The sequence below is a fragment of the Tyto alba genome, unplaced genomic scaffold (genome assembly GCF_018691265.1).
Source record: "Tyto alba isolate M040663 unplaced genomic scaffold, T.alba_DEE_v4.0 Super-Scaffold_18, whole genome shotgun sequence".
Taxonomy (NCBI): Eukaryota; Metazoa; Chordata; class Aves; order Strigiformes; family Tytonidae; genus Tyto; species Tyto alba.
In genome coordinates this window covers 12,603,370-12,616,324 of record NW_024881280.1, presented here as the reverse complement: position 1 = coordinate 12,616,324, position 12,955 = coordinate 12,603,370, and the positions used below count along the sequence as shown (strand labels likewise).

The window sequence follows — 12,955 nt, the reverse complement described above, 5'->3', positions numbered from 1 at the left end:
GAACATTGTCCATTCGTTTGTAATGCTGAAGCAATAACAGATGCAAACTGAACCATAAATAGATCATTGTGGATTGTGAAATACTTGTACACGATTAGTCAAAGAGACCATACAGGCCCTATAGTCTACATAGACATATGGGCGAGGCACACCACATCTTCCTCTTTTGCAATATTGAGGCCAGCTTCTTACATCATTCACTACCAAGGTATATACCACAAAACCCTGGACATTTGCTTCAGATCAAGGTTTCTATAGGGATATGTACTACAGAGTTCCTTCTTCTTCCTATCCCCAGCTCAGACATGTTTTGGCAACTTCTGGCCTTCTGACAAGTGTCTTCTCCAGACCAGCTAAGGAGTTACCACATTAGATATTTCAGAAGCTTTGCCTATCTTTGAGCTCCTGCCAGTGCCAATGCTTGTTCATCTCAGCAGGAGAAGCACCATTGTTAGGCTCCTTCACTACAGACAAAGTTTCAATGCACAAAAATCTAGCTGCTGCTGAAGACTTTCCGGTTTTTAGCAAATTTTTACAACTTCTTTGCTTTCTTCAAAATTTATGTCTCTCAATATGCCCACCTGTTTTATCATTACCTCATCCTATTGCAATGGATTGTAAGACTTAATTTCTAAAGGTGAATGGAATTCCATCAACTTAACTCAAACCTGCTAATTGCAGCATTTGATGAAGGGAAAACATCTGGTTCCAACACATCCCAGAGGGACTAAATGTGCAAAGAAACCAGCTCTAGATACCATTAATTTGACATGAGTTTGGAACCGGGAAGGCAGAATGCAGGCAATAATCTGAGCACTTCACAGATTCTGTAGAGGAGTTACTCATGCTCTATTGAGCAGCCTACACTTCATACTTGCAGAAGCTGTGTTTTGTCCTCCTGTCTGCCTGCATTAGGCAGAGAACAGAGAAGCCTCTTCCTCATACTAAATCAGAAAGGTAGGCGCCCAACATCCGAGCCAGAAAACTAAGCCTGCTGAGTCGGATGTGTTTTCATTAGAGTTTAGGGTGATTATAGTAAAAAGAAATGGCCCCTCCTTTCTGTCTGATGCCCAAATGCTGACTCTGTATTAGAGGCACAGAAAGGGGACTGCAAACATGTGATTTCCTTAATTGAGGTTGGCAGCTACAGGGAGCCCATTGAATTAACAAATCCAACCCCCCAGACTCCTGGAGAGAAAGATAACAAGGGATTTTGGACTTGATGTGGAGCACTCATTTGTCAGCTGCTTCTCATTCATGGTGAATATACTTAGTGGAAGGGAATGGTCCTACCCCTGTGCTGTCACCTTTCAGGCTGTCAAGCAGCAATGAAGTATTTCTCTAGGAGCACTTATCTCTAGACATGGAAAAGGTTTTGCTGGAAAGGCAAACTTTGAGGGTTGCTAGTCTGCAGGACCTGCCAACACATGGCTGCAGAACCGCTGGTGGCAGGATAGTAAAGGCAACCTGGTCATCTTGCACAGCTTCTAGTTCTGGGCGTTAATTTCTGACTCAATGCTCAGTCCTGCAGCTTTTGTCCAGCTGGAAGGAACTGGTTCACTTCAAACCTTCCCTTCAGCAGTGGTCTGCAGTGATGCAGAAGCTCAAACAATCTGGCCCTTCCTGGTTCTTTTGTTTTTGTAATAACACTCCTTACAGCGCAGACTCTGTACAACAGTCTGCTTCCCAAAGGTCCATTATTCCTTATAGCCTGTTCACAAGCTGAAGTATCTCTCTCCTCCATTACTCAAGAAGCACACAAGAACTAGCTTAGACAATACATTTAATTTTAGATAGCTACAGTAATATGCAGTGAATCTAGCTCATACTACTTTTCTCCATGACTCCTGAGCCAGAGCAGTAATTACTAAAAAGAAAGTCCAAAACAACTGACAGGTTTTGCAGACACACCCTTATTTCTTTCGCAGAACCTTCTCTATTTGTAGACAAGTCTTTACCAGTACTCTTAAGTATTTGTTTTCTGAGGACCTGCCAGGCAGCTCTATCTCTGTGCTTTAATCCTGAGGTACATCATCCCCTTCCTTTTCCATAACCAAGCAGGCCTATCATGGATGAGGAGGTAAAGGCTGTGAAGCTCAGAGGCAGATATAACATGCTGGTTTTCATTTAGGGTTAAATCTATTTAGGCACCTGTTCATAGCTCAGGCTCAAAGACCGGGAAGTAGACCAGAAAAACCATTCACTGTAAACCAGTGTTTCCCTAGCAGAGCACAGCACTGCAGAGTGATGTCTGTATGCTAAACTGAAGGGAATTTAGAGTAGGTTACTGCTGGACTTCTATCAGAGCAACCATAAGAGAATATCTTACCTGTTTCTCTGCATCCTCAGCTCTTTGCTCAGCTTCTATCACTCTCTGTTCCAATTCTTGCATCTTCAGAGCCAGAATAAGAAGAGGGGAAAAGAAAGAAAATAAGTGAACATGATCTGGAAATTCACCTGTTTTACTCAGGAATCTTCCATTTCTTGTGCAGGTCTACAGATCTTTGGTACCTTTTGGGTTAACTGGACAGCTTTGGCCAGGAAAAAAAAAAAAGCCTTTGACCTTTTCCAGTCTTGCGCCCTACTCTGAATTTACTGGAACTGTTTTCTCATTAGTGAGCTTTATCATTCATTACACGGGTCAAGGGAATAGTCCTGAAGTCTTGACCCCATCTCTACAATTTACACACCATGGGCTATCCCTGCAAGAAGCTCATCTACAGCATGCCATTCTTTCCTAGTTTTATTTCAGCTAGGATTCACTCACAATGGTAAATAAAAATTAATTCATCTTAGAAAGCTCACAGCAGGTTCTCTGTGATGTCACATTATAACCAATGAATACTTTGCTTTGGTTTCAAAAGCATCACAGGCTCATAACTGACGAGATTAACAACGACCTTAATTTTCCTATGCTTCTTTTCATTCTAAAGAGCTTTGCAAACTGACAATTCTGTGATTCTTTATCTAAGCATTGTTGCTATTGAAGTCAAAGGACACCAAATAGAATTTTATTCTAAATGTATATACATCACTTCATTCTCAGTAAAACGCAGATGTACCTAACAACTTACCACTAGAGCCCAGCCTTTTTTTCAGGTTTTTTTAATAGCAACTAAAGATCTCATTCAGTGCTTGCAAGGTCATCTTCTACCACCTGCCCTGCTTTGATAGGTCTCAGCTTTAAGCTCAGTAATATGAAGTCAGTGGCACCAAGTTTCATCCACTAAATTGCAAAATTTGAGGAATGCTTCACAGAGTTTCCAGCATTTACTTGTGTTTTACTAATGAAGGAATGACATAGAAGCAGCTTCAGAAGATTAAAAGACTTCTGCTTCAAGCAGCAAAACTGTAAAGGGAACTGAGCTCCTTTTCTCTCCAATGCATTTTGAGTCTTGATAAAGCACCGGAGCCAAGTATTCGGGTTGGTCACTATGAGGACCAAACCAATACTTCTGAAAATGGGATTTATTCCTCTTGGGTTGATCACTCAGAATGAAAATGAAAACATTCCTATGTTTCCATTTCCCTTCCTTCGGATGGTGATAAGGCAACTCTCCTTTTCATACATACACATTGATCGTAAGAGCAGACTGACACCTGTTGACAAAGATACCAGAAAGGTACATATGTAGACACCTCAGTGGTCATAACTAAAAAAGCCATGCTATAACAAATTCAAACCATGAATATCAGAAAGTGCCATGTTTAGCATGACACCTCTCAGGTTTGCTTTTTCAGTGGAGCAATCAAGGACACCACAGTCTATGGAGCTTAGTAGCTAAATCAAGGACAGTTCTTTGGCAGAAGACCAGAGAGGTGCCACAAAAGACCACACAGACAGCCAAAGCTGCTCTGATTGAATACCCCATCTCCAAGCGTCTTGGTAGAGACTGAGCTCAAGCCAATCTAACACTGACAGCAGTGATCTGGGTTATGACATGAGTCTGTGTCCATTAGGAACAGTGATTTACCTGTGCATGTATCAATCAGTCTCTGGATAGTCATCACCACAGACAGGAAGCAGAAAAATATATTGCTGAAAGACAGATGCTAACTGGAGACATAACACACTTCGTGAAACAAAGACTGTTTATGACAGTAGCTTCAGAGTCAATGCTCTCTGCTAGCTTTCTGATGAACTGACAGGGTCTGCATTCACAGCACAGACTTTTCCCAAAGGCTATCCCTCTTAGACTAACCATTCAATCCTCCACAAGGCGGGCAATCTGCATGAAAGTCTCAGGTTATTTGAAGAAGATAGTACCATTCTGACTAAAAAACTACTTGTTGTCCCAGCCTCAGAATAGTTTGCTTTGCAATGCTAGCACTCCTGGATCCTGATCAGGACAAAGAATGTACGTTGGGACCATTCCTGATCACAAAAGCGTTATGAAACTTCTTGTGCAAGCAGGGTAACCTGGCTAAGTTCCAGTCAAATCAATTACCTTGTCACCCTAATTCCTTCCATAGCCTTAAATGAACTTGTACTTTCCTTTACTTCCTGTACTACATTGTTGGGTTGTCCTACTATGAACTGTTAAATAACTGCTGTGTTTCTCATGTACACAAAATAATTACTTCACCCATCCCCAGTGTCAGCTGTCTCACTGGAGCACATTCAGATTTAATACATCCATGCTTGTAAGGATCTTTCAAATCCCTCAATGAATTAAAAATAATGCTTGGTATTTACATGGGTCCTTTCATTCAAAATTCTTTGTAATTTGACAAATGCTACTAAGCAGCTTGACCCAGGTCACAAAAAAAAAAAAAACCCAAAAAAACAAACACACTTATGTGGCCGAGCCAAATTCAAGTAACTTTTCTCCCAAACATTAGCCCAAACAGCTTGTATGGAGAGAAACAGGCCCAGTTGTATAGCCATGCTTGCATGAGACAAAAGAGGCTTTTTCCAAATGTTCATTGTTTATTGAAGTAAGACAGAAGCAGGTTAAAAGCTACCTAGGAAGATCTTCTGCAGCTTTTAGGAGGACGGTCTATCAACCACTCATGCAGGCCTTCCCTCTCCTGATGGCTCAGAACATGCTAAATAAAACTGGGTGAAAAAAGTTCCTGCATGTTTCAGCCTCATTTTCCTCCCGTTGTTCTGTTCCAGAGCTCACTTCTAACCCGGTCATCTTGCTGCCAAGGCAACAGCCTGCTATGTCACCAACAGAGGAGTATCCCTTTCTTTGTGTGTGTACAAGAAAGACAGAGTGGAAACAACTGCCTGTTTCCAAAGAGATCAGGTCCCTGATGATGTCCACAACAAGGCAGGACCCAGGGGTCTTGTGCCCTGCAGGGCTCCAGCAGGATGGCAGAGCTTTGTCCATGAGGCCAGGGCCTGGGATCCCTCTGCCATGCCGACCGCAGCCAGGCTCTGCGCAGCCCAGGCGGCACTGCTCGATAGCCGAGACTGGGCTACCAATGTTGAAGTTCACAACATGTGAACTAGGGCACTGTCAGTTAAACTGTTGGGGTTTAAATTCCTGATGTTCTGAACAGCGATCTAGATTATTCAATCTAAGCGGATTTTAAAAATCTGAAGTATTTAAACTGTTAGCACACATTGTACTACCAAGGCATGAGGGGTTTGGGTTTATTTTTTTTTGCAGGGGGGGGTGGGGGGCATGAGGTGGGTAGTTAAAATAGAAAAATATGCCTTAAAATCATAAAATTGGTTATAAAGACTAAAGTGTGGGGGATTAGTTTTCCAAGCCTTTCAATCAGTAGCTTCCAGCTGCCTGAGATAACCTAGCTGGTGAGCAAGTATCACACCATTAACACAGTTCTTTGCTTTCACTTGCTGCTGCAAAACATATCAGAGGATCTCAGGGGCAATGTTCACCACAGGCTGGCAACACAGCTTCAAACTGTTCCCACTTCACATTTTTCAAGATCTTCTCCTCACACACAACCCTCCCCAAGCTTTTTGAAAATGTAGTACTCTTACAGTTCTATCTGTGAGAATGAAGAGATTAAAATTTATTTAAAAAAAAAAAAAATTAAAAAATCACAGTTGCTATAAAATCTATGATAAAAATCCCGGGAGCTGGCATCACTATGCATAAAGCACGTACCTCCTTCAGTTCTGCATCTCTGCCTGTCTGAGGGGGAGAAGGATGCAGTGTGGACCAGAACCCCCATTGCTGTGACTGCTGGGGAGCCCTGTGGTGTCAGAGGACGAGGGAAGGAGGGTCTCTGAGCAAGTTGTTGCAGAGCAGCTGGAAACCCAAGGCCCAGGACACTTCCCAAGAGCAGCATTCAGCATGGGCATGGTGCGCTGAGCACCCGCTCTGGTGCCTTGAGACTACCTTTGCCAGGAGAGCCTGCTGAAGCTGCCCTGCAGTCCCTGAGGCTCTCCCCTTCCCACATGACATTCAGAGTAGGGAGCTGCAAACCCACTAGCTCTTTGACCCTTCAAGTAAGCCTACAATAGCACTGTACAAGTAGTTACAGAATAACCTGATCACTGAACCAAGCTGCTCCTTAATCTTAACAAAGGGAACATCGCTTTGACTGAAAGGCTGGATTAATGGCAGTCAGGCCCCTTCCTTGAGGAGCCCCTTGAAGCAGATGAAAAATTTCATTTTCTGCAATGGCCCACAAACTTCCCTAAAGAGGTAGTCAAAAGATCTCTGGCAAATCTGCTCTCAAAAAAAAAAGTTTGATAGGTAGGCTTCTTCGTTTTGCATGGGAGTAGTCAGGAAGTTTCTCAAAGCAGAAATTAATAAAGCACAAGGCCACAGATACCATAACGCAGCAAACATATTGCACATGAGTACTGTTTGTCTTTACCAGACCTGTGATACATCTATACATGACTTTTTTTAATGTGCCTTTATCTAAATGGACTACAGCCACTTTCAATGTTTTCCAAGGTAAGTAATCAGTAAGGTCCATCTCAGAAGCTACCTTGCAAAAAGGAAGAGGGTGCTTAGAATTGCATAATTTCTTTAAATATGAAGGGTAGAATGAATGCCTCATGATGTATATGGCATTAGTGGAAACATAATTACAATAAAAACAAGGATGAAGATTGCTTCACTCTGAAGTAGATGTCATTTGGATGTTTTCACATCCAAAACCAACAAACAAGAATATACACATAAAAGTTACATAAAACAAAATGGAGCAAAAGTGAGTTTAGAACATATCTGTCATCAGGTACAGCTTAAAAGCATTTGGAGTAAACTGCAGCCAGTTGTAAAGATTTCAACTTCGTTAGCAAACTGACTGAAAGAAACTGTTCTCACTTTCCAATAGTAATTGAATATCTGAGCAATCTTGGATATGACTGTGATAATGTAAGCCACATTTCGAAACAAAGAAGGAAACCCACAGCAACCTATATACTTGGATTTTATGCAAATTAGGTTAGTGAAAAAGCTTTAATTCAAATTAAAAAAATAACTCAATTTAAGGTAAAGAAAAAACACCAAAAATCCACACCATGATGGAAACAAACAAACCCACCACAACCGAAAAAAAACCCTAAACCAACAGAACCCTGAAGCCTTTGCCAGTCCTCACCCCTAGGATGCAAATGACTTCACTTAGTGTACTTGAAAGAGATTAGTAGGAGATGTCTCCAAAACCACATATGTAATGCAAGTTTCTAACATCCAGATCTCAAAGTATCTCAGTCCTGCTCTGCAGTATCCCCAGAATGTTTTGACTGGATATGCAATGTTATCCTAACACCACGGCAGTACATGTACCCCTGTCCAGTCTTTTAACATTACAGCGTAATTTGCACTCCTATAAACTTTTCTATTGCCAGTCAAGTCCTGATCCTACTGTTCTTATCCAAAATACTCATATTCCCTCTGCAGCTGCCTCAGTCATTTTAGATATCCAGAATCTTGCTGGTAGAGTGTTTCCCAGTGTAGAGCCCAAATACCTGGCAATTTTCCAGCAAACAAGGCCAAATTCTTACTTTCACTAATGCCATTTTATGCCACTCTAACAGAGGCACATCTCTATCTCAAGCGATGAGCAGCATGCAATGACATACTGTAGTAAAGGAAGAGATCCTCATGGCAAGTGACAGTTTTACTGGATAGCTAAGCATTTAGAGATTTTTTGCTTTCATGCCATAAATCAGTGCAAAGTAGAAGCCACCACCACCTCACCTTCTCAGCTAATAGCTCTCGGATCTTGCTTGCCTGCAAGCGGAATTTGAAGAGCTGGGACTCCAATGAAAGGCATCGCTTTTGCCAATCCATACAGCTGCTATTTTCCACTGTGAGCTCTGCCATTGTGAAGTTAATCGTCCATCTGGGACGTCGTCTGAGGTGCTCTAAGAATCCTACTGAAGAGAAGGGAAAAAAACCCATGCATTTTAGATAGGCAGACTTTTCACCCCTTGTGCCTCGTCTTCCTGGGTCCATCTTACAGGACTGGTAACAAAGGCCATTTCTTCTGCAAGTGGAAGATGAAATAGTACTACCCCAAGTTATTGATATTACCCTCTGCCAGAGGTCACTCTTTTAATGGGTAACAGATAAGTATTCAAATAAACTTTTACCTTTAAAGTGAGTAAATAATCTACTAATGCATCACACTGTATATTCCACAAGCAGCCTTACTGCCATCCTTACAACTTTATTTAGCATCTACCTATATTTCGATCCTGCTCCCTTTGTACCAGTATGGCTGTAAACTCTGCAGCCACTAAAACCTCTCAAACATAATGCAGGTCACAGACCCATTATTAACTTGGAGTACCAGTGCCTTATATCATACAGTGTTAAGATGACATGATGTATGAAGCAACAGTGTTCCAAATCCCTACTTGATACAGTCAGTCCACAATAAGAGTGGAAAAGCAGCTGTACCACAGTATCTAAACAATTGCTCTGTTAAAACATAAAGGAGATCCCAGCCAGGAATGAGCTAGGGCTGAAGACAAAACACACAGGTCTACTGAAGTCCTTGTAGACATCAAGAGAAATACACAATGCCACAAAGTGGAAAAAGCTGTGGTTTTCAAAGTTTTTTTATTTTCTTACTCAGTAACTGTTTAGACATTTCAGATACTTTGTCCTCATTGTAAAATATAAGTAAAATGTAGGTAATAAGTGTCTTTAATCAAATTTAGGCATTTGTGAACACTCACAAAAAGGTTTCTAATAACAACTTAGTGTGTGCAGGCTAGCAGCCAGCTGTATTACCCTACAATAGCAAATGTTTGCAAAGCCAGAATTATTAGTTCAACAGCTTCATCAAAACACTGAAATCCATACTTAAAGGAACTTCTCACCAGCTCACAGGCAAACTTGGTGCTTTCCTGAACTGGGACCAAAGTAACAGACCAAGACTGGGGAGAGAACAGTGAAGCCACTCAGCCTCATTGCCTTTACATCTGCCTTTGCAGGGTGGGAAAGCTTAAGATATTCCTCTAGTTGTACGTACTTGCCAGGACACCTGGCTCATATTTTGTGTATAGAAGACCTGAGTTTCAAGTTACCCTAAGTATACATAATAGTCTAAGTATACATAACACAGCAAGCCACTCTATCCAGCTATATCCCTGCTGTTCCGAGTTAAGGAAAACACATTTTATGCCCTTTAGCTACAAACATTACCTGTGAGTTATTTTATATACAGGTTGCTTTGCTCAGTAATAGAAAGTTTTCCAGGCAGTGAGTCGCCTGACTTTTCAATGATTTGTGAAATACTATTCCAGGTCAGAAGGTAGGTTTAAGTAAAACAAGGAAGAGGCACACTCATGTCCTGTACTGCATCACTGAAGACACTCCATGATAGAAGACCAGTATTCAACAAGCAGCAGACTTACAGCTTTACAGGAATACAGAGGCCATCCTTTTCTACAGCCCAGTTCAGCACATCAATCTAATCTCTAGCCCTAGCTCCTTGCCAAGCATTCAGTCAGGTTACCTTTGGCACAATTCACAATACTATAGGGTTTCCCTCTAAGGTAGTGCTATCAGTCCTTCAAGCCAAGAGAATGCACTAAGTCATGGAAGGATCCTACAACACCAATAAGGCTGTTTATAGCTAACTCTGTTCTGAACATAATAATTCAGCTCTCAACTGAAATTCTTTTCTTTCATATGGGTATAAAGAGATTTTAGTCTTTATATTTATAGTTTAAGTCCAAAGATGACATACAAACAAATGGGATAAACTCTAATGGCACAAAATAAAATGACTCTGATTTACCACACAGCTTATGCCAGATCAGAAGTAATTTCCTCATAGAGTCCATAATTTCTGGTTGAACTAAAATACCCCATTCTGAATAGGAAGTCTAAGACTGGGATAGATGTCCTGAATCATTAAGTCTTGTTCCTTCTCACTGTAGACAACTGCATCATATAATCCCTTTCATAAATGAGCACAGCCCTTCCTCAGAACCATGCAGGCAGTTTTGCTCCCACTATTCCTGTTGTTCTAGAACCTCACCCCTCTAATGAGCTGCCTTCTAATTACTAGCATAAATATAATCACAACCAGCTTGTATCTGTTCATTCTTGTACATTATTGCCCTTCAAGCTTAGCTAATTTTTTCCTTCCCTCATACTTACCCCTTGGTATATTTAGAGTTGTCAAAAGCTTCTCCTTGAAGACATCATTTTGCAAGGATAGAGATAAGGGGCTCTTTTAGTCTCATTAGAAAATCTCACCACTCTCCCTCCGCACCTGTTCCAGATTCAGTGCACATCATATAAAAGAGTTGGGTTTTATCTTTCTCAGTCCTCTTCATAGGCATGGGTGACCACAACTACATCCGAAAGGCAGCATGCAGCCTCACCAAAGCCTTGTATAAAGGCATTTAGTACTTTCTACTCTCCTAGGGAATACCTCACCTGATAGCATTTGCCTTTTTTACAACCACATTACACTAATGGTCGACATTTACAGACAAGCCAACACAGCTGGAGCAGAGGAATCTCAGCTGGCTTTGCCTTTGCAGGGGACCCATTACAATGATACTGGGACAGATTCATAAAGCACAGGTCTGTGCCAGATCTCCACAAGATCAAGAATCTCCATACTACAGGACATTGCAAAATTTAACAGGCCCATGGTTACCCTGCAACTGATTAGCATATCCAGATCTTTTCCTCCTCTGCTGTTGCTAAACAGTGCTCTCAAGTCTTGTGCCCACTTTATTACTACTTCTAATGTGTGATTTTGCTTTATGTCATTAGTTTCTCCCACCCTTACTAATACTCTGGGTCATCCAACTCTCCTAATAAAATACCTTCCTTCTAGCAGCAGCCTCTTCAGCACAGTGTTGTCACATTCTCTTTTGTAATTTGTCTATCTTATCATTCTTCTCTTAATTCCCATCTTCTCCACTTCAGCTAATAACTTCCCCATGTGTCATTATATCAAATGATTTCTGAAGGACAGAGATCAGAATTATGACTTTTCCTCTCTCTAGCAAAAACCTTACTCTTTTTCAGAGGAAGATATTGTATTACGTCTCACATATACCCCTAAATTACAACTTTCTTTATAACTTCAAATTTATTCTGAATTCTCATTTACTGTTAAATGCATCATTCCTTCTCTCCCATTCTCCTGAATATAACCGGTTCATCTGTACTTCGTGAATTACAATGTCAATTTTATTTTGGCACACTGACTACAAATCCTTGCTAGCTACTGGACCTGTCACTTCACATGATTTTTTTTATAATTCTTAACCATCTTAATCTACTAAATTCTTTGATTTGTCCCCTCCCCCACATATTGGTCCTTTTCATATCAAATAAAGAATTTATATGGTTATATAAACCATATTTATAATTATATAAAACTGGTTCTTTTTTCCCTTTGGCATATGAAGTTGGGAAACAGATACTTTCAGGGGCAGTATTCTTACTTTAGGAACTTGGAAAATAGGAAGCAATCACTTTGTTCAAACAAGCGGGGACTTTCAAAACTTCATTCTTAAATGCATACAGGCGCTTCTTAACACTGAAAATCAAGCCACTCTTTAAGTGTCCAACAACTTCCAATGAAGATCATGGGGGCTACAAAGTCCTTACAACTTAGTGGAGGAAAAATGACTGAATCAACTGCTAAATGGAGACATGGAACTTATAGTTTTGACTGTATCTGTCATTTTTGATCAACACTGGAGACAGTTCAGACACTAAATGCTATATCCAAAATAAATATTAATATATTTACTTGAAGTATCCATATCCAGTTGGAATTCTGATGGAGCTAAAATTTATACCAGAATGTCATGGGGTGGGTTTTTTTTTGTTTGTTTTTAGACCAGAATCAGCTGATATCCCACATATTGGTGAATCCAGACTAGAATTCAAAACACTTTAGAAACTTGGTATATTTCCACCTGAGAAGCCTTCTGAGAATAAAAAGCAATTAATCAACATGAAGACTTTCAGGTGCAGATATAAATGGAGTAAAGTGTTTGCAGCTTTGTTCATTCAGTGAAAACAATGCCGACAAGTGAAACAGTATTTCCGTATTTCAAATGAGAGCGTCTCCCTCGGCTCAGGAATCAATTTACCCAGGCTGTTATACAGGATTCAGGCTGCACAGAAGGAGCGCAGTTCTTAGCACCTGCCAGTAAAGTGCACCAGACCCTGCCTTAATGCCAGAGCCAAATACTGGTCTCCCTTTCAGCTACCATCTTACTACAAAAGGAATTAGTAGAAATGTGATAAGCGTAACACATGAAGGGAGAGAAATTTCCTCTCATGCTACTGCGGTATGGGTGATGGTCAGAAGCCCGTACTACTAATCAGCTCCCTGCCCCCAGTCACCTCATTTTCCACTTCATAACCAGTTCCACCCCCCAGTTTTTTTAACCCTGAGGCCATAGGAATTGTTCAGCCACACGGTCATTTCCCGTTCACAAATAGCGCCTGGGATGTGCAGAGCACTGGGGGAGAAAAAGAAAATAACGTGACAAGCTGTGGGAAGAGCAAGGCTTGGCGAGGGG

At 41.0% G+C, this 12,955-nt stretch overlaps 2 protein-coding genes across 5 annotated transcripts in view; one reads left to right on the top strand and one right to left on the bottom strand.

Annotated features, from left to right (window-relative positions):
- The window catches only part of TMEM229B (transmembrane protein 229B), a 323,642-nt gene that overhangs the window by 250,594 nt on the left and 60,093 nt on the right, over window positions 1-12,955 (top strand). The window lies entirely within an intron of this gene.
- The window catches only part of PLEKHH1 (pleckstrin homology, MyTH4 and FERM domain containing H1), a 53,019-nt gene that overhangs the window by 39,339 nt on the left and 725 nt on the right, over window positions 1-12,955 (bottom strand). For all 4 annotated transcript variants that reach the window (XM_042790952.1, XM_042790957.1, XM_042790954.1 and 1 more), the window contains exons 2-3: window positions 8,139-8,314; window positions 2,330-2,392 (exon numbers count right to left, since the gene is read on the bottom strand). In XM_042790952.1, coding sequence (XP_042646886.1) covers window positions 2,330-2,392; window positions 8,139-8,264 — 189 coding nt within the window. In that variant the 5' untranslated portion in view covers window positions 8,265-8,314. The remainder of the gene's footprint in view (window positions 1-2,329; window positions 2,393-8,138; window positions 8,315-12,955) is intronic.